A 24,149-nucleotide genomic window follows, 5' to 3' on the forward strand; every position below is an offset into this window, starting at 1 on the left:
TATTATGACTCTTGGCCCAGATCCTTCCTAAACCTCGAATAGAGTCTGTATGGGCCTGGCAGTGGTGTGGAGTCCATGTTACAATGCACAGAGACCTGGGTTCAAGCCCCAGGTCCCTCCCTACCTGCAGTGGGGGGAAAACTCCACAAGCAGCGAAGCAGTGCTTTAAGTATCTCTCCCTCTCTTCCCTTCCCCCTCAATGTCTGTCCTATCAAATTAAAAATTAAAAACATGGGCTCCCTGATGGAGAGAAGGAGATACTGGGCTGGAAGTTTTGAGTATGGATCTGAACATGGAATGTCATTTCCAGTTTATTGGTGCATATAAGGAGGTTTGAGTGGGGAAGTGGATATAAGATAAAAGTAACAAAAAAAAAAAAAAGCATTCTAAGAATTTCACAGCTTTATTATTTGAAGTTTATTTTTTTTCTGTGCAATGATACAAAACTACATTGAGGTGGCATTCAGAGAAAATGTATATATACTGAATTATACTTATCATTAGCCCACATATCTTTAAAAAATAAAATTAAGCCATTAAGTTACAAAAAGCTAAAAAATATAAAATGTTGCAAAACAGTGGCCATCTACTAACTGGGTAAACAAAAACGATGGGGAGGACAATCTCAGAATCACTTATTTAACAGCAGACTTCTGAATTAAAGGAATAGTTATTATAATAGTGTGTGAGGAGGCTGACTTTGTTGGCACTCTGAGCTCAGACCCAATGTCTTTACAGAGGAGCTTCTTAATGGAATACTTAGAAAATTCCCATGTGACTACACTCGAGTCAGATGAGCTATGATTTAGTCTTGGCTCTAGATGTACAATTAAATCCAACTTGAACATCTCTTCCCAGGATTCTTATTCAAGCAAGGCCATTGCGAAACGCAACCTTCCCAGCAAGCTTTCAGAAAACTACATTTCTGGAGCTCCAGTGGCGCAATTGGTTAGTGTGCAGTACTTACACAGAAAACTTTAACAGGAAAGGGTGACATTATTTGGGGCACAGGTCTAAGAAATTACTTCACTGAGGTTGAAGCAGACTGAAAAAATCCTCCAGGGCAAAGGTACAGCAGGCACACTCAAATGATTCTAAATGTGGGCAAAGTGCTAGCTAGCTTCTACTACATAGGCAGTGGTGTTGTATCAAGTTACAATGCAAAAACAAGTGGCTGGTTTTTAAAAATTTAAATGACATGAAAGGGAAAATGAGAATCATCATCAAGGTATATGAGGGTTAGAATTCTATCACTAGGGCCAGGCAATAGCATAGTGGATTAAGCGCACATGGCGCAAAGCTCAAGGACCGTGTGAGCCCCCGGGACCTACCTACAGGGGGTCACTTCACAAGCAGTGAAGCAAGTCTGCAGGTGTCTATCTTTCTCTCCCCCTCTGTCTTGCCCTCCTCTCTCCATTTCTATCTGTGTCCTATCCAACAATGACAGCAATAACAACAACAATAACGATAAACAACAAGGGCAACAAAAGGGAAAAAAACAGCCTCCAGGAGTAATGGATTCATAGTGCAGGCACCAAGCCCCAGTGATGACCCTGGAGGCAAAAAAAAAAAAAAATTATATCACTAAGCATTTCCATTAAAGGCCACCATGGGGAGGGGAAAAAAAAATCAGTATAGAGAGCTAGATGTCAGGTTTTTCTTTAAACCTATTTTTTTTTTTATCATCTTTACTTATTTATTGGATAGAGACAGTCAAAAATCAAGAGGGGGGGGTCGGGCGGTGGCGCAGTGGGTTAAGCGCACGTGGCGCAACGCGCAGGGACCGGCATAAAGATCCCGGTTCGAGCCCCCGGCTCCCCACCTGCAGGGGAGTCGCTTCAGGGCGGTGAAGCAGGTCTGCAGGTGTCTATCTTTCTCTCCCCCTCTCTCTCTGTCTTCCCCTCCTCTCTCCATTTCTCTCTGTCCTATCCAACAACAAAGCAACGTCAACAATGGCAATAATAACCGCAACGAGGCTGCAACAACTAGGGCAACAAAAAGGGGAAAAAACGGCCTCCAGGAGCGGTGGATTCATGGTGCAGGCACGAAGCCCAGCAATAACCCTGGAGGAAAAAAAAAAAAATCAAGAGGCAAGGGGGAGGTAAGAGTGAAAGAGATAGAGACACCTGCAATATTGCTTCACTACTTGTAAAGCTTCCACCTGTAGTGGAGACCAGCAGCTGGAACCCAGGTCCTTGCACACTGTAATGTGTGCGCTCAACCAAGTGCGCATCACCACCTGGCCCCTCGATGTCAGGTTTTTCTGACTGACTTAGCCTTTCGATTGGTGGCTGGGCCTTCCATGTCCTGGGGGTCTCGATGTGGACTCTATAAATAGTTCTACTCAGTAATTTGTAGCAGGAAGACAAGTTCCTCTACTAATGTTCATGAGTGAGGGCGGGAGTAGATGGCATATGGTTATGCACAGAGACTCATAACTGAGGCTCCAAAGTCCCTGCACCACCATAAACCAGAGCTACTCAGTGCTCTGGTAAAAACAAACAAACAAACAAAAACCCCAGACAAACAAAAAATAAAACAACTAATGTTTATGAGTGAAGCATAAATTCCTCTTAATAGAATTCACCAGTCAAAATCTGGAAGCAGGAAGTTGTTTGCCTAAGGGTGACTTCTCACTGGAAACACTATTAGAAAGAAAAGGAAGAAGAGTATTATATATATAAAAAAAAAAAGAATAGCAAGATAATGGAAGCAATTTACTGGTAAAGCTTAACAGCAGAATGAATAACAGGATAGATGGGATGGGGGAAATTACAGTGTGCATGAAGGGAGAAGGAAAGGTGGACAGGCTTCTACTTTTCTTTTTAGGTTTTTTAAAAAAAAATTTATTTATTCATTATTGGATGGAGACAGAAATTGAGAGGAGAGGGGGAGATAGAGAGGGAAAGAGACAGAGACACCGGTAGCTCTGCTTCACCACTCATGAAGCTTTCCCCCTGCAGATGGGGACCAGGGGCTTGAACCTGGGTCCTTATGCCTTGTAATGTGTGCGTTTAATCAGGTGTGCCACCGCCTGGCCCCTTAGGCACCTACTTCTCTATACTAGAGAGGAGCTAAGGTAGAGTAAAGGGAGACAGAAAGGGAAATAAAAAGAACCATATTCTTAGGGGATGGTAGAAGAACCTGATAGAAGATGCTGCAGTAGGGAGAAGTTTTAGCAAATGACTCTTAGGAGAGAATGATGGCAAGAAGAGCACTCGGTCATTCTTTATCTGCATAAAACGAGCGTCTCACCTGAAAAGCTGTGGGTTAAATGGCAGCTATACAACAGGGCGCCTGCCTTCTTTAGACTTACTTCAACAGAACATTTTCTTTGGGCTTTCTATAAATAAACTGAATAAGTAGATCAGATCTAAATAGTACTTTAAACAATAGTGTGATCTAAGGTACTACCCTTGGTTACCCCCTGGAGAACTCTCAAATTTTAGTAATCTATCTTATGGAATGGGAGAAGAAATTTTACTCACTTTCTGTGGCATTTTCAACCCAATGAGAGGACTACTGAGTATATTATGGTAAATTAGAATTAATGGGACATATTACAGGGGGGTTAAAAAATAGTCATAATAAAGGAGGCAGGGATAATGACTACACAAAGAGACTCCAAAGTCCTAGGTTCAATTCCCCACACCACACCACCATAAACTAGAGCTCAGCAGTGCTCTTGTTTAAAAAAAAAAAAAAAAAAAAAAAGCAGGCCCCAAACCCAAACCTTCTAAGTGCTTTCTTGCAAAAAGCAGGAACTTACTGTGTTATCAACAAGTTCCTACTATGATTGTGAATATGGAGAAACAATGTTTCAATGATCATGATTTATATACACATATTTTAAATTGACAGTTATATTTTTTAAATTGGCAGTGGGATAACGGCTTTACAGAGTCCTCAAATTCAGATTTATACTCAGTACACCAAGTGAGATATGAATCACTTTGTTGGAATATGAAAGCATTAGGAAAACATGAAGAAACTATGCTAGATGGGCTAGACTTGCAGGCAAGAAAGCATTTTTAAACTGCTGTTCTGGTTTGCTGCTAAAGCCTTGGGGAAATTCTATGTTCACAGTACCCCTTTACCCATCAGTATTCTGCATCTTATACATCATTTGTCTATCGGGCACACCCCCCAAAGATGACCTGGCAACTTGAGGTGTAGAAAAGCACCTCAAGCTGCAGTTTTCTCCTAGGTTTGCAAAGATATATGGTGGCAAGTGTGATGCAGCTTTCAAGGGGATAACTTTACAGCAGAGTCAAGATTTAAGGTTGTGTAGTGAATGACAGTAGCCTGCCTATGGTTTGGGTCTCCCTTGGCTAAGCTGGGTTCCCACATGCTCCTTCAACTCACACGAGGAGGGGGAAAGGATGGAAGATGCCAGCATAAATAAAAGGGACAAAGGAGTACAAGGGTCACCAAAGTGCAGGTGCAAAACAAAGCAGTCCCCCTGCCTCTGCTACCAAGTGGGAGAGGAGGGAATTGTCTGTTAGGTCACAGTCTTTTACTCTTCATTTTTCTTGATTTAGAAACAAATCAGCAGGGAGGACAAGGTTCTCAGGGTCGAAAAGTCAAATCTGAAATGAGAACAACACAATTCATTGGTAACATTTTTCCCCCTAAGGAATATGCCTTAGGGCTGATTCTCAGAAAAAAAAAAAAAAAAAACCCTGCAATTTATGGAGGTCAGTTTGTTTTCTGAATTTCCCCCATAAATTGCAGGGGGGGGTTATTTGTTTTTATTATTGTTGTTGTTATTGATGTCATTATTGTACAGGACAGAGAGAAATGGAGAGAGGAGAGGAAGACAGAGAGGGGGAGAGAAAGACAGACACCTGCAGACCTGCTTCACCGCCTGTGAAGTGACTCCCTTATAGGTGGGGAGCCGGGGCCTCGAACCGGGATTCTTACGCCAGTCCTTGAGCTTTGTGCCATGTGCACTTAACCCGCTGTGATATCGTCCGACTCCCTATCAACAAAATAAAAAATAAAAGCACATACAAGTGCTTTTATTTTATTTAAGTCTGAAATAACACATACTAGAAGGTGTACTTGTGATAGAGGGACACTGGGAACCTTGGCTTCTGCTCTGTCTCATTCTGTAATGTTTCAAAAACGTTTTCATGTGGGCCAGCAAGGCAGCTCACTTGGGTAACGTGCTGCTCTGCCATGTGTGCAGCCCAGGCTTGAGCCCGGCCCCCACTGCATTGAAGGATGCTTTCGTGCTGGTTTCTTTCCCTCTCTTAGTCTCTACCTGTCTACACTGGCATTTTTTTTTTTTTAATTAGGAAAGATTCTAGGAGGCAAAATGTTGTAAAAGTCAACGATCTGGGAACGTACTAGGTCAAGGGCTAAACTATGAAGCTGACCTAATGGGCTGGTTAGTTACAAAAATGTTCTGAGCTGAGACCTATGCTGTAGCTGGTGGGAGCTGTGTACTAACAACCCATCTGGGGCCACCCACTACTCTTTACCAACGCCTTCAGTCACTACACAGGAAAGGAAACGAGGGAAGGGGCTGGGGAGACAGCATGATGGTTATGCAGAAGACTTCCATGCCTGAGGCTCCTTTGAGGTCCCAGGTTCAATCCCCAGCACCACTATTAGCCAGAGCTGAGCAGTGCTCTGGTCTTTTTCTCTGTGTAGCACTCATTAAAATCAAATAAAAATAAAATATCTCATAAAAGAAGGAAAGAAAGGAGGGTGCATCTGGCAGCAAGGTGCTGGTATGCTTCTAGTTCTGCTTCTGGGATCTAGTTCTGCTTCTGTTACATTGCTTGACATTGTGGTCTATTTACATGGTCTTTTCTGTTACATTGGTTTGGTCTCACTCCCCCCATCTCCGGGAGATTTGATTTAGTCCTTGCTAGTTTTGAGCTTCTTCCTTCTCCCTGCCCCCTACCCTGCGTATTTCCCGAGTTCCTCTCTGCCGGAGGAGAGATGGAGGAGTACATGGTGTGGTGATTAGGTGTTGGACTGTTTGCTCGCTGGTGAATAAAGATTAAACTGCCTTCTCAGCTCAGCCAAGCCATGTGTTTCTGGTCGTCTGTTACCCGGCCAGTGAAGCCAGCCTGGAGAAAACAACAGCAAGGCGGTGGCAAGATAGTATCACATTTAGGCTGCTCTTGGAGAGAAACTTCAGCAGCTCCTGCTGCTGCTGCTGTGGAGTGGAAGGTGCTGCGTGGATGGACTGCACTAAGGAAAAGCCAGTTCACAGTACTTAACGGGGGAGGGGACTGGGGACCTGGAGGACTGTTTCTGGATTTGTGTTTTTGCCATGGAGTACAGTCTACTGCTCTGTTACCAGAAATGTGCTTTCAGCACCATTTGTTATCATCTGATAACTTTCTAGAAATATAAAGGCACAGGGGCCAGAAAATAGCTAGTGATTCAGAACACAGTATTTTCTGGGTGTGAGTTTCCTTAACTGTCAAGGGAGGGAGCTGCTGTTAGGTACCTGAAATTCTCTTCTAGCTTGAATGGTGCAGAGATGTACATACGATGGATGTCTACTTTGTGGTATGAAAAGGGCAGGGACAAAGGCAGCAGCAGCCGCCGCCACAGAACCAGCTAGAGCTGCTGTGCCAAATATAAGTCCACTGCTGGGCTCATCTGAGACTGCATGTCCCTTCTTAAACCTGAATCTTCCTTCTTATGTTACTAGAGGTCTCAGGCACTTGTCACTCAGTAGTAGCACTGGGGCTTGGAATTTACTTAGAACTGTCAAAGAGAATGGGGGTGGGGGGGGCCTATGAAATTCATTCTCTCTGGAAGAACAAAAGCAAGGTATTTTTACTTATACATTTACTAGATTTTTTTTCCTAAGAGAGCACTGACCAGCTCTGGCACACAGTGGTGCTGACACTGAAGCTAGGCACTCAGAGCCTCGGACACGAAAGCCATTTTGCCTGGATTTTCCTGAGCCAGGAAATCAGCAGCTGCAACTCTAGGGAGAAAGGGAAATCCCTATCATACTGAATAATCAGATTTCTGGATTTCAGCTGGAGCCAAGACTAGGGTGTAAGCAGTTAGTATGACTGCTAACTAATAATAGCATAATGGCTCTAGTTATCTCTGGAAAGGAGGCATTAAAATCACAAGAACCCTGGCATACTTACTTTCTGGTCCAAACGCTGATAGTCATTGGACTTTGGCCGCCGAGTGACTTTGGATTTTTTCCCTTCCAGTACAAAAGCAATAATCTGAAAAAGGGGAAATGGAAATGTTCAACAAGCGGCTCTACGATGACATACAGACATAACAATGTCTAACCAGTGGCTATCTCTGAAATAACATCTGCTTACATTTGTTAATAATAGCCCTAAAAGTGAAGGGGAAAAAAAAAAAAGCAGTACATCACAGAGGCCTATCCTAACAATTTAAAGATAGAGGTGAGCCACATCAGAATTCTTTATACTGCTAAATAGGAAGTGGCATATGGAAAAGGGTTTGTGAACTATAGTTTGTACTGCAGAGCACTAGGTCAAAGATCAAACAACTCCTCCCAGAGAGCTCCAGGCCAAAGACACACCTTTTTTTATTATAAGCAATGATTACTTCTTATCTGTTCATGTCCTCGTTCATCCCACAATTTACTTTATCTTTGCCATACCTCTCTCATTTCAATACCAAGGCCACTCTTCATAATAAATTGGATAGACTAAGGAATGCAGCTTTTTTTTTTTCCTGTACCATGGAACAAGCTCTCCAATTTTAGCCAGACTAACAAAAATACTAAACTCTTATGGTTCAATAGAAAATGTGATGGTTTTGTCATTAGAGAAATGTGACACAGACTACTTCATATCAAACTGTTAAGAAATAAAATGTGAGGGGGTGGGGTAGATAGCATAAAGGTTATGCAAAGAGACTCTCATGCCCGAGGTGCCAAAGTCCCAGATTCAATCCCCCTGCACCACTGTAAGCCAGAGCTAATTAGTGCTCTGGTAAAAATAAATAAAATAAAATAATAAAAAGGCGTGGGCCAGGTGGTGACAACTAGTTGAATGCACACATTACAGTGTACAAGGACCGAGGTTCAAGTGCCTGGTCCCCACCTGCTGGGGTGTCTCTCTTTCTCCTCAATTTCCCTGTCCTACCAAAAAAAAAAAAAAAAAAGTCATATGTCTAATGCAATTTCTGGCCTTTCTTCTCATCAGTAACTCAACTGAGGGCAGAAGATAGCCTGAGTTCTTTGCTGTAGATGTCAATGTTGGACTATTTTACTGAAAACTATTCTTTCTGCACTGTAGAGAAAAACAAAACAAAACTGAACAACAACAACAACAACAACAAAAACCTGGGGGAGTCGGGTGGTAGTGCAGCAGGTTAAGCCCACGTGGGGCGAAGCGCAAGGACCAGAGTAAGGATCCCGGTTCGAGCCCCGGCTCCCCACCTGCAGGGGAGTCGCTTCACAGGCGGTGAAGCAGGTCTGCAGGTGTCTATCTTTCTCTCCTCCTCTCTGTCTTCCCCTCCTCTCTCCATTTCTCTCTGTCCTAACAACAACGACATCAATCACAACAACTACAACAGCAATTAAAAAAAACAAGGGCAACAAAAGGGAAAATAAATAAGTTAATTTAAAAATTTTGGGGACAGGAAGTTAGAAGCAATGCGCTGTTTTGAGAGCAGGAAACTGAGGTGCTCTTTACTACTTTCAAACTGTCAAGAACTCAAGTCCTCTGAAATTGTTCAAGATCCATATTCAAGTGGTCCATGAGATGGCGCAGTGACTAAGGAACTAAACTCTCAAATATGAGGTCCTGAGTTCAATCCCTGGCAGCACATGTACCAAAGTGATATTTGTCTCTTTCTCTCTCTCCTCCTATTTTTCTCATTAATAAAATAAATAAAATCTTTAAAAAAAAAAATCCATGTTCAAGGTTATGAGAAGGCCCAATTCAAGCCATATCAGAGGGCTCTCAGCAAACAGGTGATATAAAATGATGTTAAAAAACAAAACAAAACAAAACAAAACAAAACAGTAGGGTGGGGGAGACAGCATAATGGTTATGTAAACAGACTCTGTTGCCTAAGGCTCCTAAACCCCAGGTTCAATCCCCCGCACCACCATGAACCAGAGCTGAGTAGTGCTCTGGTGTTTCTCTGTCTCTCTCTCCCTCTCTGCATTTCTCTCAAAAAAAAAAAAAAAAAAAAAACAGTAAGTGGCCCTCGTATGGCTTCAAGGAAAAAATGAAGTTTGTCTTAAGATCACTAAAGCTTAACAGGCTGATGAGCAATAGATAATGGCCAACACTACAAGTTTTCAGGGAAGGGGAAATCCCATTCTTTTTCTTTTAAAGGTAATCTTTTTATTTATTTTTAATTACCACCAGGGTTATTGCTGGGGCTCAGTGTCTGTATGAGAAATCCACTTCTCCTAGTGGCTTTTTCGTTTTTGTCCTTTTTTTTTAAACTTAATTTTCCCTTGTTGCCCTTTTTTTAAACTGTTGTTGTAATTATTATTGTTGTTAGGACAGAGAGAAATGGAGAGAGGAGGGAAGACAGAGAGGAGGAGAGAAAGATAAGACACCTGCAGACCTGCTTCACCGCCTGTGAAGCGACTCCCCTGCAGGTGGGGAGCCGGGGTTCGAACCGGGATCCTTATGCCGGTCCTTGTGCTTTGCGCCACCTGCGCTTAACCCACTGTGCTACGGACCGACTCCCTCGTTTTTTGTCTTTTGTCGAGACAGGGAGAAAGAGACACCTGCAGCACTGCTGGTGAATCTTCCTCCCTGCAGGTGGGCACTGAGAGTCCTTGAACCCAGGACCACCACTACCCCGCCCCTAAGGTAACTTCTGATTTACCTTCCGCTTGTTATGATAAGCAATATAAAGGGCAGCGACAACAATGGCAGCGGTAACCAAATACGCGAAGAAGTGGCTGCTTTCTGCACTGGCTGTTCCAAAGTTGTCCTTATACGGGCTATCCTTATTCTTGGAATCCACAGGGGCATCGTCACGGTTCTCGTGGGAAGTAGGGCCAGACATTCCCTTTTCTTCTTTGACCGGGGAACCCTCTTCAGGGTCCCGGTCATCTTCCTCACCCTCCCTGGACGCCTCATCTTGAGTAGGCTCTGCAGATTTACCTCCTCCCTCTTGCGGGGGGGCAGTGGAGTGCCGTTCCTTATCCGAGGTGCCTGGATTGGCATTCGTGGACTTCTGCTTCTTGTCCGAGGTGTCGGCTTCTGCCTTTGAGGGCTTGTGGTCCTTGTCCGAAGGATCAGGATAGGCACTCGTGGTCAGTTTGTTCTTCTCTACGGAGTTAGCATCAGCACCAGCGGGATCCTGTCGCACCGAGTCAGGTTTCGCATTCTCGGAGGAGGTGCCAAGAGCTGGCTCTTGAGAGTGAGGCTGGGCATCGCTGTGCTGCTCCAGCCCGGCCCGGGGTTCCGGCTGCTGCCTCGTTGGGGGACCCGGCTGCTGCCCCGTTGGGGGACCCGGCTGCTGCCCCGTTGGGGGACCCGGCTGCTGCCTCGTTGGGGGACCCGGCTGCTGCCTCGTTGGGGGACCCGGCTGCTGCCCCGTTGGGGGACCCGGCTGCTGCCCCGTTGGGGGACCCGGCTGCTGCCTCGTTGGGGGACCCGGCTGCTGCCCCGTTGGGGGACCCGGCTTCTTTTCCACCAACCTAGAGTTTCCACTCTCTGAAGGCGTGTTTATGATGGCTGTCTGGCTCTCTCTGTCACCAAGCGACTGCTCCACTGACTTGGTGGGATCCTCAGCGGCTACTGAAATGAGAAAACAGCCCTGGAGAGACGCAGACGGGGGCGCTCTGGGCTGAGAGCGGGCGCAGCGGGCAAGCGGGGGAGATGGGGCCAGAGGAAACAAAGGACTGCGTCAGCATGGGGAAAAGCGAACTCAGATGGAGACCAGCCACGGTTAGGACTGTGGGCGGAGGGGTCAGGGTGGGACTGTTGCCGGGCAAGAGTGGTGGTGGGGGTAGAGTAGGGGGCTTACCCGCCACTGCACCGACGCTCAGCAGGACCAAGGCAACCAGGAACCGCATCCTGAACAGACTGCGCTTCCGCCCTCGACCGCTCTCGCGAGATAGCTCGTGGACGCAGTGCCCACGGCCCCGCCTCTTCCTGCGTGTGTGTCCCTCTCTGGCGAAGGGAGGGCTTTAGGGGGAGGGGCACCCGCCGGGGCGGCTTCTGCTCTTGGCCATGCTTTATGAAGGATGAGGCCGTCTTTTCCTTTATTATCACTTTTTTTTCTGTACAGCTACTGCAGCTGACCGTCAGTCTTCATTTCCCTTTTTTATCCCCGCATACTCGGTGGTAGTACAAGCAGGAGTGGGGTGGGGGAGTGGCTCGTCAGGGCGCCTGGCGGCCCCGCCCCTTCTCAACGCTGACTTCCGCTCCCGCGGCTCCTCCCCCCGCGACTCGCAGACCTGCTGTGGGCGGGAAACAAGCCCATCAGCTCGGAGGGTGGAGCATGAACATCTCCGAAAACTGATTCCAAGGAAACTGCCCTCCAAGACCACCAAAGACTAGTCTCGTTTTACTGGTCATAACAGTTATTCACAATCCATGTAGATTAGAGAAAGTACGGAAGTTAACAAAAGTAAATAAATAAACCTTTGCTCTCTGTCTACCTAGCACTCCCTTCTCTCAATTTCAATAAATAAAGAAAATTTTAAAATGATTAAAAAAAAAAAAGACTACTTTGCCTCGTAGTATATCAAGAAAATTGGGAACAACTGATGACTGGAGAAATCTTTCAACTGGTAGAATACCAGACTTGCATCCCTGAGGTTCCCAGTTCAAAACCTGGCACCACTTATAAGAGATTGGTGCTCTGGTTTCGATTTTTCTCTTGACTCGTGAAATTCTCTCAAATGTAATAAGTAAAACAAATCCTTTATTATTATTGTGATTGGTGTGCTTTTTTTCTTCCAGGGTTATCGCTGGAGCTCTGTCGACACTACAAATCTGCTCTTGGAGGCAATTTTTTTCCATTTTATTGGATAGGAAATTGAGAGCGGACACCTGCAGACCGGCTTCACCGCTTCTGAAGCTTCCCCCTGCAGGTGGGTAGTGGGAGCTTGAACTTGGTACCTTAAGCACCGTAACGTGTGCGCTCTACTTGGCGCACCACCACCCAACCCCAGTCATTAAATTACTTCAAGCAACAATTAACATATAAACATAACTGCAAGTAAAATTTTTTAATTTATTTTCCTATTTGTTGCCTTTGTTGTTTTTTCATTGTTGTCGTAGTAGTTATTGTTGTTGATGTTGTTAGGACAGAGAGAAGTCGAGAGAGGAAGGAAAGACAGAGAGGGGGAAAGAAAGACACCTGCAGACCTGTTTCACCACCTGTGAAGCGACTCCCCTGCAGGTAGGGAGCCGGGGACTCGAACCGGAATCCTTACTCGGGTCCTTGCGCTTTGCGCCATGTGTGCTTAACCTGCTGCGCTACCACCCGACTTCCTATAACCGCAATTTTAAACAATGAGACACAAAACTATTTACCCAAATATGTCCAATTTGGGAGAAAACAGTTATGCATAGAAGACGGAGGGGCCAGGCGGTGGCGCACCTGGTTAAGTGCACACATTACAGTGCGCAAGGACACAGGTTCAAGCCCCTGGTCCCCACCTGCAGGGGGAAAGCTTCACAAGTGGTGAAGCAGGGCTGCAGGTGTCTCTCTGTCTCTCTCCCTCACTACCTGCCCCCTCCTCTCTCAATGTCTCTCTGTCCCTACCCAATAAATAAATAAAAGTTAAAAAAAAGAATGGATTAAATATATTTTAAAAAAAGAAGAAAAGGCGGAGAAACTAAGTACGTTTGTATTGGTTTAAAAACTGGATACCGCGCTGCTAATCGAGTAGCAATCTGGAGGAGCAGAAAGCAAGAATTTTCTGTGTAAGTATGACATGCTAACTGTGCCACTGGAGCTCCAGCAAGAATTTTCTTTCTTTTTTCTTTTTGGCTTCCAGAGTTATTGCTGGGGCTCAGTGCCTGCACTACAAATACACTACTCCTGGAGGCCATTTTCCCCATTTTGTTGCCCTTGTTGTTGTCATTATTATTGTTGTCATTGCTGTTGTTGTTGGATAGGCCAGAGATAAATCGAGAGAGGAGGGGAGACAGAGGGGGAAAGACAGACACCTGTAGATCTGCTTCATCGCCAGTGAAGCGACCCCCCCACACACAGGTGGGGAGCTGGGGGCTAGAACCGGGATCTTTACGCCAGTCCTTGAGCTTCATGTCTGGCCCACCCACCACAAGCAAGAATTTTCTAATAATGTATACCTCAAAAAAAAAAAACAAAACTTGAATTTTGACCCATTCAAATGGAATATGAAATGTTTTCAAGAAAGAAAATAATAGCCATGATTCCAGAGGAATGGGGCAAAGGTTTTCTTTTTTTTTATTTTAGAATTTATGTATTTATTCATGAGAAAGATAGGAGGAGAGAAAGAACCAGCCATCACTCTGGTATATGTGCTGCCGGGGATCGAACTTAGGACCTCATGGTTGAGAATCCAATGCTTTATCCACTGCACCACCTCCCGGATGACCAAAGTTTTTCTCTAATTATTTTATTTTTTAAATTATCTTTATTTTATTTATTGGATAGAGACAGCCAGAAATCAAGAGACAGACACCTGCAGCACTGCTTTACCACTTGAAAAGCTTTCCCCCTGCAGGTGGGGACCAGGGCTCAACCAGGTGCGCTACCACCTGGCCCTGAGGCAAGTCTTTAAAAGTAAGAAGATAGGAAGGGGGAGTCGGGCTGTAGTGCAGCGGGTTAAGTGCAGGTGGCACAAAGCACAAGGACCGGCATAAGGATCCCGGTTTGAACCCCGGTTCGAACCCCGGCTCCCCACCTGCAAGGGAGTCGCTTCACAGGCGGTGAAGCAGGTCTGCAGGTGTCTATCTTTCTCTCCCCATCTCTCTCCATTTCTCTCTGACCTATCCAACAACGATGACATCAATGAAAACAATAGTAACTACAATAAAAAGGCAACAAAAAGGGAAAATACATATTTAAAAAAATTTAATAAAAACAAGTAAGAAGAAAGGGATTAAATTAGGCCCTTAAAAATGGACAGAGTTGTCATAAGGAGTCTTCTCCAAACTGATAGTACTCTACAAAATGTGGAAGAAACTGAAGCTGCAGGTGGATAAAGATGAAAGTTTATTTTGGCTGGGCCAAGAGTCCAGTTAGCAGTGGGAACCTAAGACCCCAATTGTGAATACTGTTGATTATTTATACCCTAAATCTGGGCAGGGTTTGCAGTGAGCATTGATTAGGTAAGTGAATGCCAGGAGGGATTAGCTAATTTTAGATGGGGAATTCCAAAGAGGGGTCTGGGTTTCCAGAGGGATGGTCTTGAGGGGACCACCACTCGGGTATAGTAATTCAGATGAGAAGTCTGGCATCCTTCCTGGTAAGGGAGGAGCAGGTTCTGGCACTTGTCCTACAGCATAGTCTCCTAGGGGTGTCTCTTTAATTTTTCGGATGCCACTCAACAGCCTCTTAATATGGCATTTTTAAAAATGATTTTTTAAATGTTTTAATTATCTTTATTTATTTATTTGATAGAGACCGTCAGAAATTGAGAGGAAAGGGGGAGATAGAGAGACAGAGAGACACCTGCAGCACTGCTTCACCACTTGTGAAGCTTTCCCTCTGCAGGCAGGGACCAGGGGCTTGAACATGGGTCCTTGTATATTCTAACAGGTTTGCTCAATCAGGTGCACCACCACCTGGCTCCTAATATGGCATTTTAACACATTTTAATAATTATATTTTCTTTTAATTCTCTAGTAAATATTTAAGCACAACATAAGTTCTTATTATAGGTAATACTTAAAACATATCTTAATTTTCTATGTAATCACACCTTTAAACACACTTTTAAATAAAGCATTTTAAACTCTTTATTCTATGCCGCTATATTCCCACTGAACACATTTGGAGCTTGCACCAAATAGGGCACTCTAATTCTTGGGGGTATTTTTAAAAATATATTTATTTATTCTCTTTTGTTGCCCTTGTCTTATTGTTGTAGTTATTATTGATGCCGTTGTTGTTGGATAGGACAGAGAGAAATGGAGAGAGGAGGGAAAGACAGAGGGGGAGAAAGATAGACACCTGCAGACCTACTTCACCGCTTGTGAAGCGACTTCCCTGCAGGTGGGGAGCCAGGGGATCTAACCGGGTCCTTGAGCTTTGTGCCATATGCGCTTAACCTGGGACGCTATGGCCCAACTCCCTCTTGGGGGTATTTTAACACTTGTTGATCTTGGCCTGAAAGCTGAATGTTTGACAGTTCTCTATATTATTTACAATTCTCTCTCAGTTACTAAAAGGATCAGGAGTGGGAAGTGACAAAGGACAAGTGTTAGTAACTAATGAACGATACTAAAGGTCTGGCAAATATTATCCACTACAATCTATTGTATTTCATTGTTGTGGTTTTTCTCCAGGTAATGTTTCCACCTGGGATAAGAGGAGGCAGATTTTTTAGCATTCACTCCTAATTCATAACAAGTTTGGTTTAAAGGAATGATAGATATCTTAAATAAAATTTAAAGTATTTTGTACCCATTCATGATAAAAAAAAAAAAAAACAACACTCAACAAACTTGGAAGTAACCTTCCTTAACATAAAGGATGGCAATATTGGGAGTCAGGCAGTAGCACATGGCACAAAGCGCAAGGACCGGCGTAAGGATCATGGTTCGAGCCCCCAGCTCCCCACCTGCAGGGGAGTCGCTTCACAGGTGGTGAAGCAGGTCTGCAGGTGTCTGTCTTTCTCTCCTCCTCTCTGTCTTCCCCTCCTTTCTCCATTTCTGTCTGTCCTATCCAATGAAATCAAGAACAACAACAATAACTACAACAATAAAGGCAATAGGGAGTCAGGTGGTAGCACAGCGGGTTAAGCGTATGTGGCGCAAGGTGCAAGGACTGGAGTAAGGATCCTGGTTCGAGCCCCCAACTCCCCACCTGCAGGGGAGTCACTTCACAGGCGGTGAAGCAGGTCCGCAGGTATCTTTCTCTTCCCCTCCTCTCTCCATTTCTCTCTGCCCTATCCAAGAAAGCCGACATCAATAACAACAATAATAACTACAACACTAAGAAGGGCAACAAAAGGGAATAAATAAATAAATATAAAAAAATAAGGGCAACAAAAGGGAATAAATATTTTTTAAAAAACCTTATTAGAATGAGAATGAATTTCACCAAGGTTGTCAAATGGGATGTCTGTATACAAAAATGAGTTGGGCATATTTACACCAGAAAAAATTACCATAGTAAAAAATTCATATGGAAATATGATACCCATCCAGAAAAGATAAAAACACATTTGAAGAACTAAGTTGGAGAACACAAATTTCCCAATTTTACTACAAAGCTATAGTAATTAGGGCAGTGTGGTACTGACCCAATTAGGATTGGTATATCTATAAAAGGAATGAAAAGGAGTCAGGTGGTAGTGCAGTGGTTTAAGCGCAGGTGGCTCAAAGCGCAAGGACTGGCGTAAGGATCCTGGTTTGAGCCCTCGGCTCCCCACCTACAGGGGAGTCGCTTCACAAGTGGTGAAGCAGGTCTGCAGGTGTCTATCTTTCTCTCCCCCTATGTCTTCCCCTCTTCTCTCCATTTCTCTCTGTCCTATCCAACAACGACAACATCAGTAACAACAACAATAAAACAAAAAGGGCAACAAAAGAGAAAAAATAAAATTAAAAAGGAATGAAAAGGGGAGGGGTAGACAGCATGGTTATACAAAGAGACTCTCGTGCCTGAGGCTCCAAAGTCCCACACTCAATTCCCCACACCACTATCAGCCAGAGCTGAGTAGTGCTCTGGTAATAAAACAAAATAATAAAATAAAATTTAAAAAAAGAATGGAAGTAAGTCTTTATGTTTACAGTCAATTCATATTTGATAAGAATGTTACAACAGTTTAGAGGAAAGAATAATTGCTGATAAATGTTGCTGGAATAACTAGTACATGAAAAGGCTCAGTGTCACAATTACTGTGTATTAGGTAACAAAAAGCAAAGGCTGTTGAGAACATAGCTTCTTGTATACACACTATGTTGTCCTGAAATTCTGTGCTCTGTAACCTATAGCCAATATATGCCTGCAATAGAGCCAGGCAGAACTCCACCTACATGCTTTTAGTCATATCAGAAATACTTTGTCTTCTCTTGCTTTTCCTAATCTGGAAGCCAGGCTGTTTTTTTTCTTTTTTCTTTTTTTTTTTTTCTTCTGTTTACACAGCCCATGTGTGTCAGGTATTTATCTTTCCCATCCAGTAAGTAGTGATCCTCTTCTTCAAGTCTGCAAAACTCTAGCACAGAGCTTCATCTAAAAGGGAGTTGACTCAACAAAAGAACCAAAACACTCAGAAAAGGTCTTGCAACTGCAATTTTATTTTCTTTTGTGAAAATAAATGGGAGCTTAAATTTTTCCAAAAAAAAAAAAAAAAACACAAAACAAAACAAAACATTAAAACAAAAGGGAAATACACACAGAAGAAGCATGTGAGGTGATGGGGAGGAGCAGAGGAGGGTCTTTAAAACTTTGGCAGATTGTGCGAGCACTGACCCATGAGATGGGAGCCAGATATGGGAGCTAGGTCCAGTCTGTCACTTTTGGACTGTAAAGGGGAGCTCTCAACTGGCCACGGTGTAGGACACAAACTTCTTCTCTGAGGAAGTGACAGGCACCTTGAGTCTCTTTAAATGTGGGGAAGAACCACTTCAGAGGATCTCTTTCCCCATGGGAGGTTGGAGGCTGATAGATTTGGGCCTGCTGAGGGAAGGGGAATGCTGGTGGAGACAAATCAGGCAGAGTTGGCTTCTCACTGGGTGACAGCCTGACCCTGGGCAGAAAACAAAGAAGATAAAAGAGAAGAATCCTCCAGAGATGAGCAGAGGAGAAACACACAGGTGAGGTCAAGGCAAATATCTAGGGACAGGATCTAGATGAAGCAGCAGCAGGCTAGAAGTGGCAGCAATGGCTGACATGTAGACCGAGTAGGTAGCTGGGTGGGTGCTCCAGAGAGGGGAAAAGGAGGGCAGAAGGGACAAGAGGTAGAGAGAAAAGTGTCTTCTGCCCAGGTCCATCCACCACAGCACAGATGGGAAGAGGAACACACTACTGTTCAGTTCAGTTCTCTTTTAAAGATTTTTTTTTTGCTTGTTTCTTTTCTTTTCTTTCTTTCTTTTTTTTTTTTTTTCTAAAAAAAGCCTTAACATCAGCTACTGGTTATATCTACAAAATGTAAAATGCTGTTGTTACCAGTCACTTTGCAGAACAGTCCAGAGTGGTCAAATATTGACCAATAAAATTTCCTTTTTTTTTTTTTTTCCTTCTTCTGAATCATTACTAGTTGATGAGTCACTTGACAGCCTGTATAGGTCAAGGGCCAACTTAGTGGGCAGATTTGGTGACCAAAGAAAGAGGCTGGGCCTGAAGTACTGGGAGGGCCTGGTGGGCATGAAGAGTGGCAGGGAACGAAGGTGGAGAAGTCAGCAGAGCTGTGGGCATGGAGCCAAGGGGGAGGGGCCGGGAGAGGAGTGGTGGCTGGCTGCCCATCTGGCCAGAGGTGGCTGCGGCCTTAGCTGACAGGAAGGCAGCCGAATGAAGAGCCAGCTGGGCTCGGGACTCCGGCTTGGTGGTGAGGGAGAGGGGCTGGGCTTGCTCCGAGTGGGTGGCAGCAGGGGCAGCAGGTGAGGCCAAGGCCGCTGAGGGCGTGGCAGGGGAGTCCAGCATGCTGCCATGGGAAGAAGCGGGGCTGTCACAGGGCTTCTCGGGGGGCAAGTACTGAACACATGGCTTCTTGCTTTTGGAGGCCAGAGCACCTAGGGAGACAGAAACAACGTAAGAAAGACGAACAGTCAGGAGTTCTGGGTGAGGCAGAGGCTGCAGAGGGAGCCCTGGGTATACACAGCTATTTCTGAGACCCAGAATGTTTACAGGACAGGGATCGAGAAACCTGAAGTGGCTTCCAAGGCTTGTAAGATTACGAGCTGCATGTGGCCTGGGAGGTGACATAGAGGAAACAGCATTGGACTCTCAAACATGAAGTCCCGACTTCAATTCCTGGCAGCACATGTACCAGACTGATGTCTGGTTCTTTCTCTCTCTATTTTCTTCATGAAAAAATAAATAAAATCTTAAAAAAAGATTAGGAATCTGCACAGTAGACATCTATCTACGCAGTATCTAAATGGAGGCAAACAGCTCCACCTGGCACTATCTCTGCTGTTCATATCTCATTTATAGGAGAAGTGTACTTTAAAATTATGGCTTATGGCAAACAGCATGGTAAGCAATGGATTTTGTATCATAAACATGTAAGTATATGATGGAATGTAGTAGATATGTGTCTTTATACATATATGTAGATGACATACAAATAAAGACACCAAGGAGAGAAAGGGAAAGTCGTGGAGAGGAAAGATGTTACCTCTCCTACACTCAGCTTTATCATAGTGCAAGCGCTTCTGTGCTATATATTATTCTGGTATGAAAAGTTACAGTACAGGGGGTCATGGAATAGCAAACCAGATTACACAACAACCTTTCATGCCTGAGGCTCTGAAGTCCCAGATTTAATCCCCCACACCATCAAGCCAGAGTTGATCAGTACTCTGGTTAAAAACTCCCCACCTGCAGGGGAGTTGCTTCACAGGCGGTGAAGTAGGTCTGCGGGTGTCTGTCTTTCTCCCCCTCCTCTCTCCCTGCCCTATCCAACAACGAACAACATCAACAATGGCAATGATGATAACCACAACGAGGCTACAACAACAAGGGCAACAAAAGGGGGAAAAAAAATGGCCTGCAGGAGCGGTGGATTCATGGTGCAGGCACTGAGTCCAGCAATAACCCTGGAGGGAAAAAAAAAAAAAAGAAAGAAAACAGGCAATAATAATACCCACCTGAGAATGCATGAGGCTCCCAGGAAGTGAGGCCCTGGAAACAGCCGCTAATCCTATCCAGTCACCACCCACCAGTGTCCCAGGTTTAATGCACATCAGGTAGGAGAAGCAGAGTGGCCTCCCTAAAACTCACCCTCTGTCTCTTGGACTTGCTGCTGGGATTGTGTTTGTGACAACTGCTTTTCTCTCTTCCTCTTCTTTTTCTTACCCTGAAAAGTAAGGTCAAAGGAAGAGTAATCAGGGATAAAATACTAGCATTTTAGGGCACTCTAAGCTAAGGAGGGGAGACAGAAAGTGGGCCTTCCTGTGATGCCACCTTTCCTTCCCCATAATATTCTTCTGACTCGAGAGCTGGGCATCAGAGCATATGCTTTGCATGCACCATGTCCTGGGTTTGATTCCCAGCACTGGATAAATGTTGGAGTGGTGCTTTGGCCCATCTCTCACAATTTCAGGAAGAAGAAAAGATTCTTCCAACATGAGTGACCTGGCCCCTGGCCATCTAAGAAGGCCTGGGGGGGCCACAGGCAGTAGTGCACCTGGTTAAGCACACACATTACAGTGCACAAGGACCCAGGTTTAAGTCCCTGGTCCTCACCTACAGTGAGTGATGAAGCAGAGCTGCAGGTGTCTCTCTGTATCTCTTCCTCTTTATCTCCCCCTCCCCTCTCAATTTCTCTCTGTATCTACCCAATAACAGTAAGAATAAAAAAAAAATAAAGAAGGCCCTTCCCTGCCTTTATCTGGAAGTTATTGATTTTTTTTTTTTTGAGGAGCACTGGGTCCCATTGAAAATCTAATGCAGGGTAGATATCATAATGCAGGTAGATAGCTTAATGGTTATGCAAAGAGACTCTCATGCTTGAGGCTCCAAACTCCTAGGTTCAACTCCTGGTACCACCATAAACCAGAGTTAATTCTTGGTAAAAAAAAAAATCCAGGAGTTGGGTGGTAGCGCAGCGAGTTAAGCGCATGTGGAACAAAGCGCAAAGACCGGCATAAGGATCCCGGTTCAAGCCCCCCGGCTCCCCACCTGCAGGGCAAGTCTCTTCACAGGCGGTGAAACAGGTCTGCAGGTGACTATCTTTCTCTCCCCCTCTCTGTCTTCCCCTCCTCTCTCCATTTCTTTCTGTCCTATCCAACAATGACAACAACAAGGACAACAAAAGGGAAAATAAATATATTTTTAAAAAATCTAGTGCAGCTATGAATCTTATCAGGAAAGAAGAAAAAGAAATCAAGCAAGAACATACACACTCAGACGTTTTGCTTGATTGCAAGGCTCTATTAGACATGCCGCCTGCCCCACTCCCCATCATGCGCTGGATTATAACTCAGACCAGATCAGGAACACCCTTACCACTAACGGATACACAACTTGTACCGAACCCCAAATTATGAAATCAAATATTGAGTCCAGTTCAAGTGAGGAGCACACAATTAAGTTTGTCCTTAGGAGGCCAAAACCTTTTCCTTCCTGGCGTAAAACTTAAAATGCCTTCCCTCCTTCTAGCAAGATACAGACTTCTCAGTGACCTTCAGAGTCCCTCTTCCCCTTGAAGACACTGTTCCTGGCATCTAAGCGGGCACTTACATAGTTGTCTCGGGCTGACCAGGTTGGGTACAGCTGTGAGTGAAGCTGCCGCTCCTTGCGGGCCAGTTCATAGTATTTGGCCTGTTCTTCTCGGGACAGGTTATGCCACTGTGGAAGAGAGGGTGAGGGACAGCAGGGAGTGGTGGATGCCAGGAGGTTGGCCCCTCCATAGGTCAAAAGCAGAGGGATGCAAAAGCATGTACCTTTCTCCCCAGGATCTGGTTGATGGCCGCACTTTCCTTCAGTGTGCACTCAGCGACCACCTTGGCCCTCATCTCCTTCATGTATAACATGAAGGCGTTGAGAGGCTTCTTCACATGGGGTTTCTTTTCTTCCTCCTTTTTCACTGTGACTGGCGATTTCCTGCAAAGTCAGATGATTACAGGTTAGCACATGTCACCTGGTTTATCAGCTGAGACTAAATGCAAGGGACTGCAGTAGCAGGATGCTAACTCCGGTTGTGCCTGGCTGCTGTCAGCACCCAGCATCTCCCACAGGTGGTTCCTAATCCTGGAGTTGGGGGCAGGATATAATATCTAGTAGGACCATTTCCTGACAGAGGAGCAGAAACAGTGGCAAGGGCTGGAGTGGCAGGGCTCTTCTGGACACTGACACTGGCTTCCTTGTAGCACTGATAGCACAAGGGAGGAGCTGGAGCCTGGGTGCTATGTTTGCCTCTGCCACCATTCTGCCACCTGACCTTGACAAAACTCACATTTTCATGCGTACTAGGAAGAAGAAGGGAGGAAGCTAAAAGCTTTCTTGATTCTCTTTCAGCATCTAACTCCTGACCATAAACAAACCTTCCTTTAATGTGAGAACAGATGTGTGGTTGGGGGTGGGGTGGGGGTTAGAAACATAGAGCAGCAAAGGAAACACTTGCTGAGGGGAGAGGATACAGCTAAGGGGGGCTGCTGGGCTGCCTGTCAGATGCCTTCAAGACAGAAACATACATGACCTCCAATCTCCAGTGGGGCAATGGCCGCCTCCAATCCAGGCTGCCTTTTACTCACGCGCTCACGGCGGGGCTCAGGCTGGGCGGTGCTGGCTCCTGCTTGACAATGGGGGAGACGATGGCAGGGTGGGGGATCCCTGAGGTGGGCAGACCAGGATGAGCTGGAGCCACCATATGAGGGGAGAACCGACTGGAAACCAGGCTAGAGACCAGGTGGAAAGAAACCACAACAGAGATTCAGGCTAGAGCCACCCAGCAGGCTTTTAGGGCACAGGCATAAATAAAAACAACTCTCCTATGGCTGTGGCAGTGCTTGAGGAAGGGCAGGCCAGTCACTGACCTCAACAGAACCTGGTTTGGAAGCCCTCCTACAGGCTACCCCTTCTCCCCACCCCTTCTCCCCCAAGTGCACAGGGTTCTCCAACTGGATGCTCGAAGCAGTAGGGCGAAAACCACAAAAGAGTGGTGGTCGGGCGGTAGCGCAGCCGGTTAAGTGCACGTGGCGCAAAGCGCAAGGACCAGCGTAAGGATCCCAGTTTGAGCCCCTGGTTCCCCACCTGCAGGGGGGTCGATTCACAGGCAGTGAAGCAGGTCTATAGGTGTCTTTCTCCCCCCGCCCCCGTCTTCCTCTCCTCTCTCCATTTCTCTCTGTCCTATCCAACAACAACGACATCAACAACAATAACTACAACAAGGGCAACAAAAGGGGGAAAACACACACACACACACACACACACACAAAAGAGGGTAGAGTAGGTCACAATGGGAAAATAAGGACTTAGGATGTGGGTAGCAGTTCTTTAGTCATTGTAGGTGCCCGTGCCAGGAAGGGCTGGCTCCTGAGAGAAATCAACCCTTTGTCCTGTCATCATTTCAGGAAGGATTCACCTCCCAGCTTCTGGTTTCAGTGTCACAAAATCTCAGCATGTGGGGAACTTAGGGTGGCCGGAAGGGAGAGTTCTAAGGCTCAGAAATTCTTAAGAGGTGGGAAAGAATGAAGGTGTCTCCATTCTGATCTTGCCTTGTGCAGAAACACCGTATCAAGGAGAGTTTGGGGGAAAGGTGAGTCTCTGCGAACTGCCAAGATAAATCTGCTTAATGGTCATAAACGTCAAGGACACAGGGAAAGACCATCCCCTGTGCTACTCTTTGTGCTCCCAGTCCAGCCCCAGGACTCACCTGGACATGGAGGCATTCATGGCGAGGGCAGGGTAGGGGTGCCGGAAGCCCCCGGGAGGAAGGGAGTACATGGGCTGCCCTTGCCTGTAAGGGCCAGGAAGAAGGAACTCTGGTCAGTATAGTGGCTGAAACAGAAATGTTCAGGACAAGGGAAGGAAAGAGGCTGGAGGGAGAAACTAAGGGTTGTAAGTAGGAAGTCAGAGTGAAGAGGAAGCTGAGGGGGCATGGACAGAGAGAGGTTTGGGTCCTGGACTCCAAGGGAGAGCTCCACTGTGGGAGAAAGCCTCTGGATCCAGATCCTCTAGAGGAAGCCTGGAGGCATAGAAGACAGAGCTTAGAATGAGGAAGGGAGGGAGGAAGGAAGGGAAAAAAGGCAGCAAGAGTTTCCTTACTGTGGGACCAGCCAGCCGAGGGGGTGGGGGATTTGTCCAACAGCTCCAGGAGAGAGTGGGTAGTATGGAGACAACTCAGATGGGTGAGGAGGCCGGGGGATTCCTGCTTC

The 24,149-nt window shown here is 45.6% G+C and overlaps 2 protein-coding genes across 4 annotated transcripts in view; both read right to left on the reverse strand.

The window, feature by feature from the left end:
• Nucleotides 1-384: 384 nt before the first annotated feature.
• On the reverse strand, nt 385-11,131 carry TGOLN2 (trans-golgi network protein 2). Of its 3 annotated transcripts, none has more exons than XM_060187326.1 (4): nt 10,969-11,131; nt 9,820-10,736; nt 7,131-7,214; nt 385-1,553 (listed from the first exon to the last, which is right to left on the reverse strand). In XM_060187326.1, exons 1-4 carry the CDS (start codon nt 11,015-11,017, stop codon nt 1,521-1,523), a joined length of 1,083 nt encoding a protein of 360 aa, XP_060043309.1. In that variant the 5' UTR covers nt 11,018-11,131; the 3' UTR covers nt 385-1,520. The 3 variants fall into 3 exon arrangements, with proteins under 3 accessions (XP_060043309.1, XP_060043308.1, XP_060043310.1); XM_060187325.1 differs by having other exon boundaries at nt 9,820-10,739; nt 10,969-11,127; XM_060187327.1 differs by lacking the exon at nt 385-1,553 and adding an exon at nt 3,844-4,589 and having other exon boundaries at nt 9,820-10,739; nt 10,969-11,126.
• A 6,251-nt stretch (nt 11,132-17,382) lies between these two features.
• Nucleotides 17,383-24,149, reverse strand: part of TCF7L1 (transcription factor 7 like 1) — a 209,994-nt gene continuing 203,227 nt past the window's right edge. Inside the window, exons 6-12 of the mRNA XM_060187329.1 lie at nt 24,040-24,142; nt 23,648-23,731; nt 22,527-22,670; nt 21,717-21,876; nt 21,514-21,621; nt 20,053-20,128; nt 17,383-18,839 (exon numbers count right to left, since the gene is read on the reverse strand). Coding sequence (XP_060043312.1) covers nt 18,409-18,839; nt 20,053-20,128; nt 21,514-21,621; nt 21,717-21,876; nt 22,527-22,670; nt 23,648-23,731; nt 24,040-24,142 — 1,106 coding nt within the window. The 3' untranslated portion in view covers nt 17,383-18,408. The remainder of the gene's footprint in view (nt 18,840-20,052; nt 20,129-21,513; nt 21,622-21,716; nt 21,877-22,526; nt 22,671-23,647; nt 23,732-24,039; nt 24,143-24,149) is intronic.

Source organism: Erinaceus europaeus, chromosome 3 (genome assembly GCF_950295315.1).
Source record: "Erinaceus europaeus chromosome 3, mEriEur2.1, whole genome shotgun sequence".
NCBI classification, from domain to species: domain Eukaryota; kingdom Metazoa; phylum Chordata; class Mammalia; order Eulipotyphla; family Erinaceidae; genus Erinaceus; species Erinaceus europaeus.

Bases quoted from the DNA above. Each gene is read 5' to 3' on its own strand.
- TGOLN2 (XM_060187325.1), bottom strand. From the start codon at position 11,017: ATGCGGTTCCTGGTTGCCTTGGTCCTGCTGAGCGTCGGTGCAGTGGCG. The intron at 7,215-9,819 runs GTAAATCAGAAG...CCCCTTTTTCAG, and splicing joins CTTATCATAACAAGCGGAAG to ATTATTGCTTTTGTACTGGA. The intron at 1,554-7,130 runs GTAAGTATGCCA...TTTTGCCTCCAG, and splicing joins ATCAGCGTTTGGACCAGAAA to GGTCATCACTGGGGCTTGGT.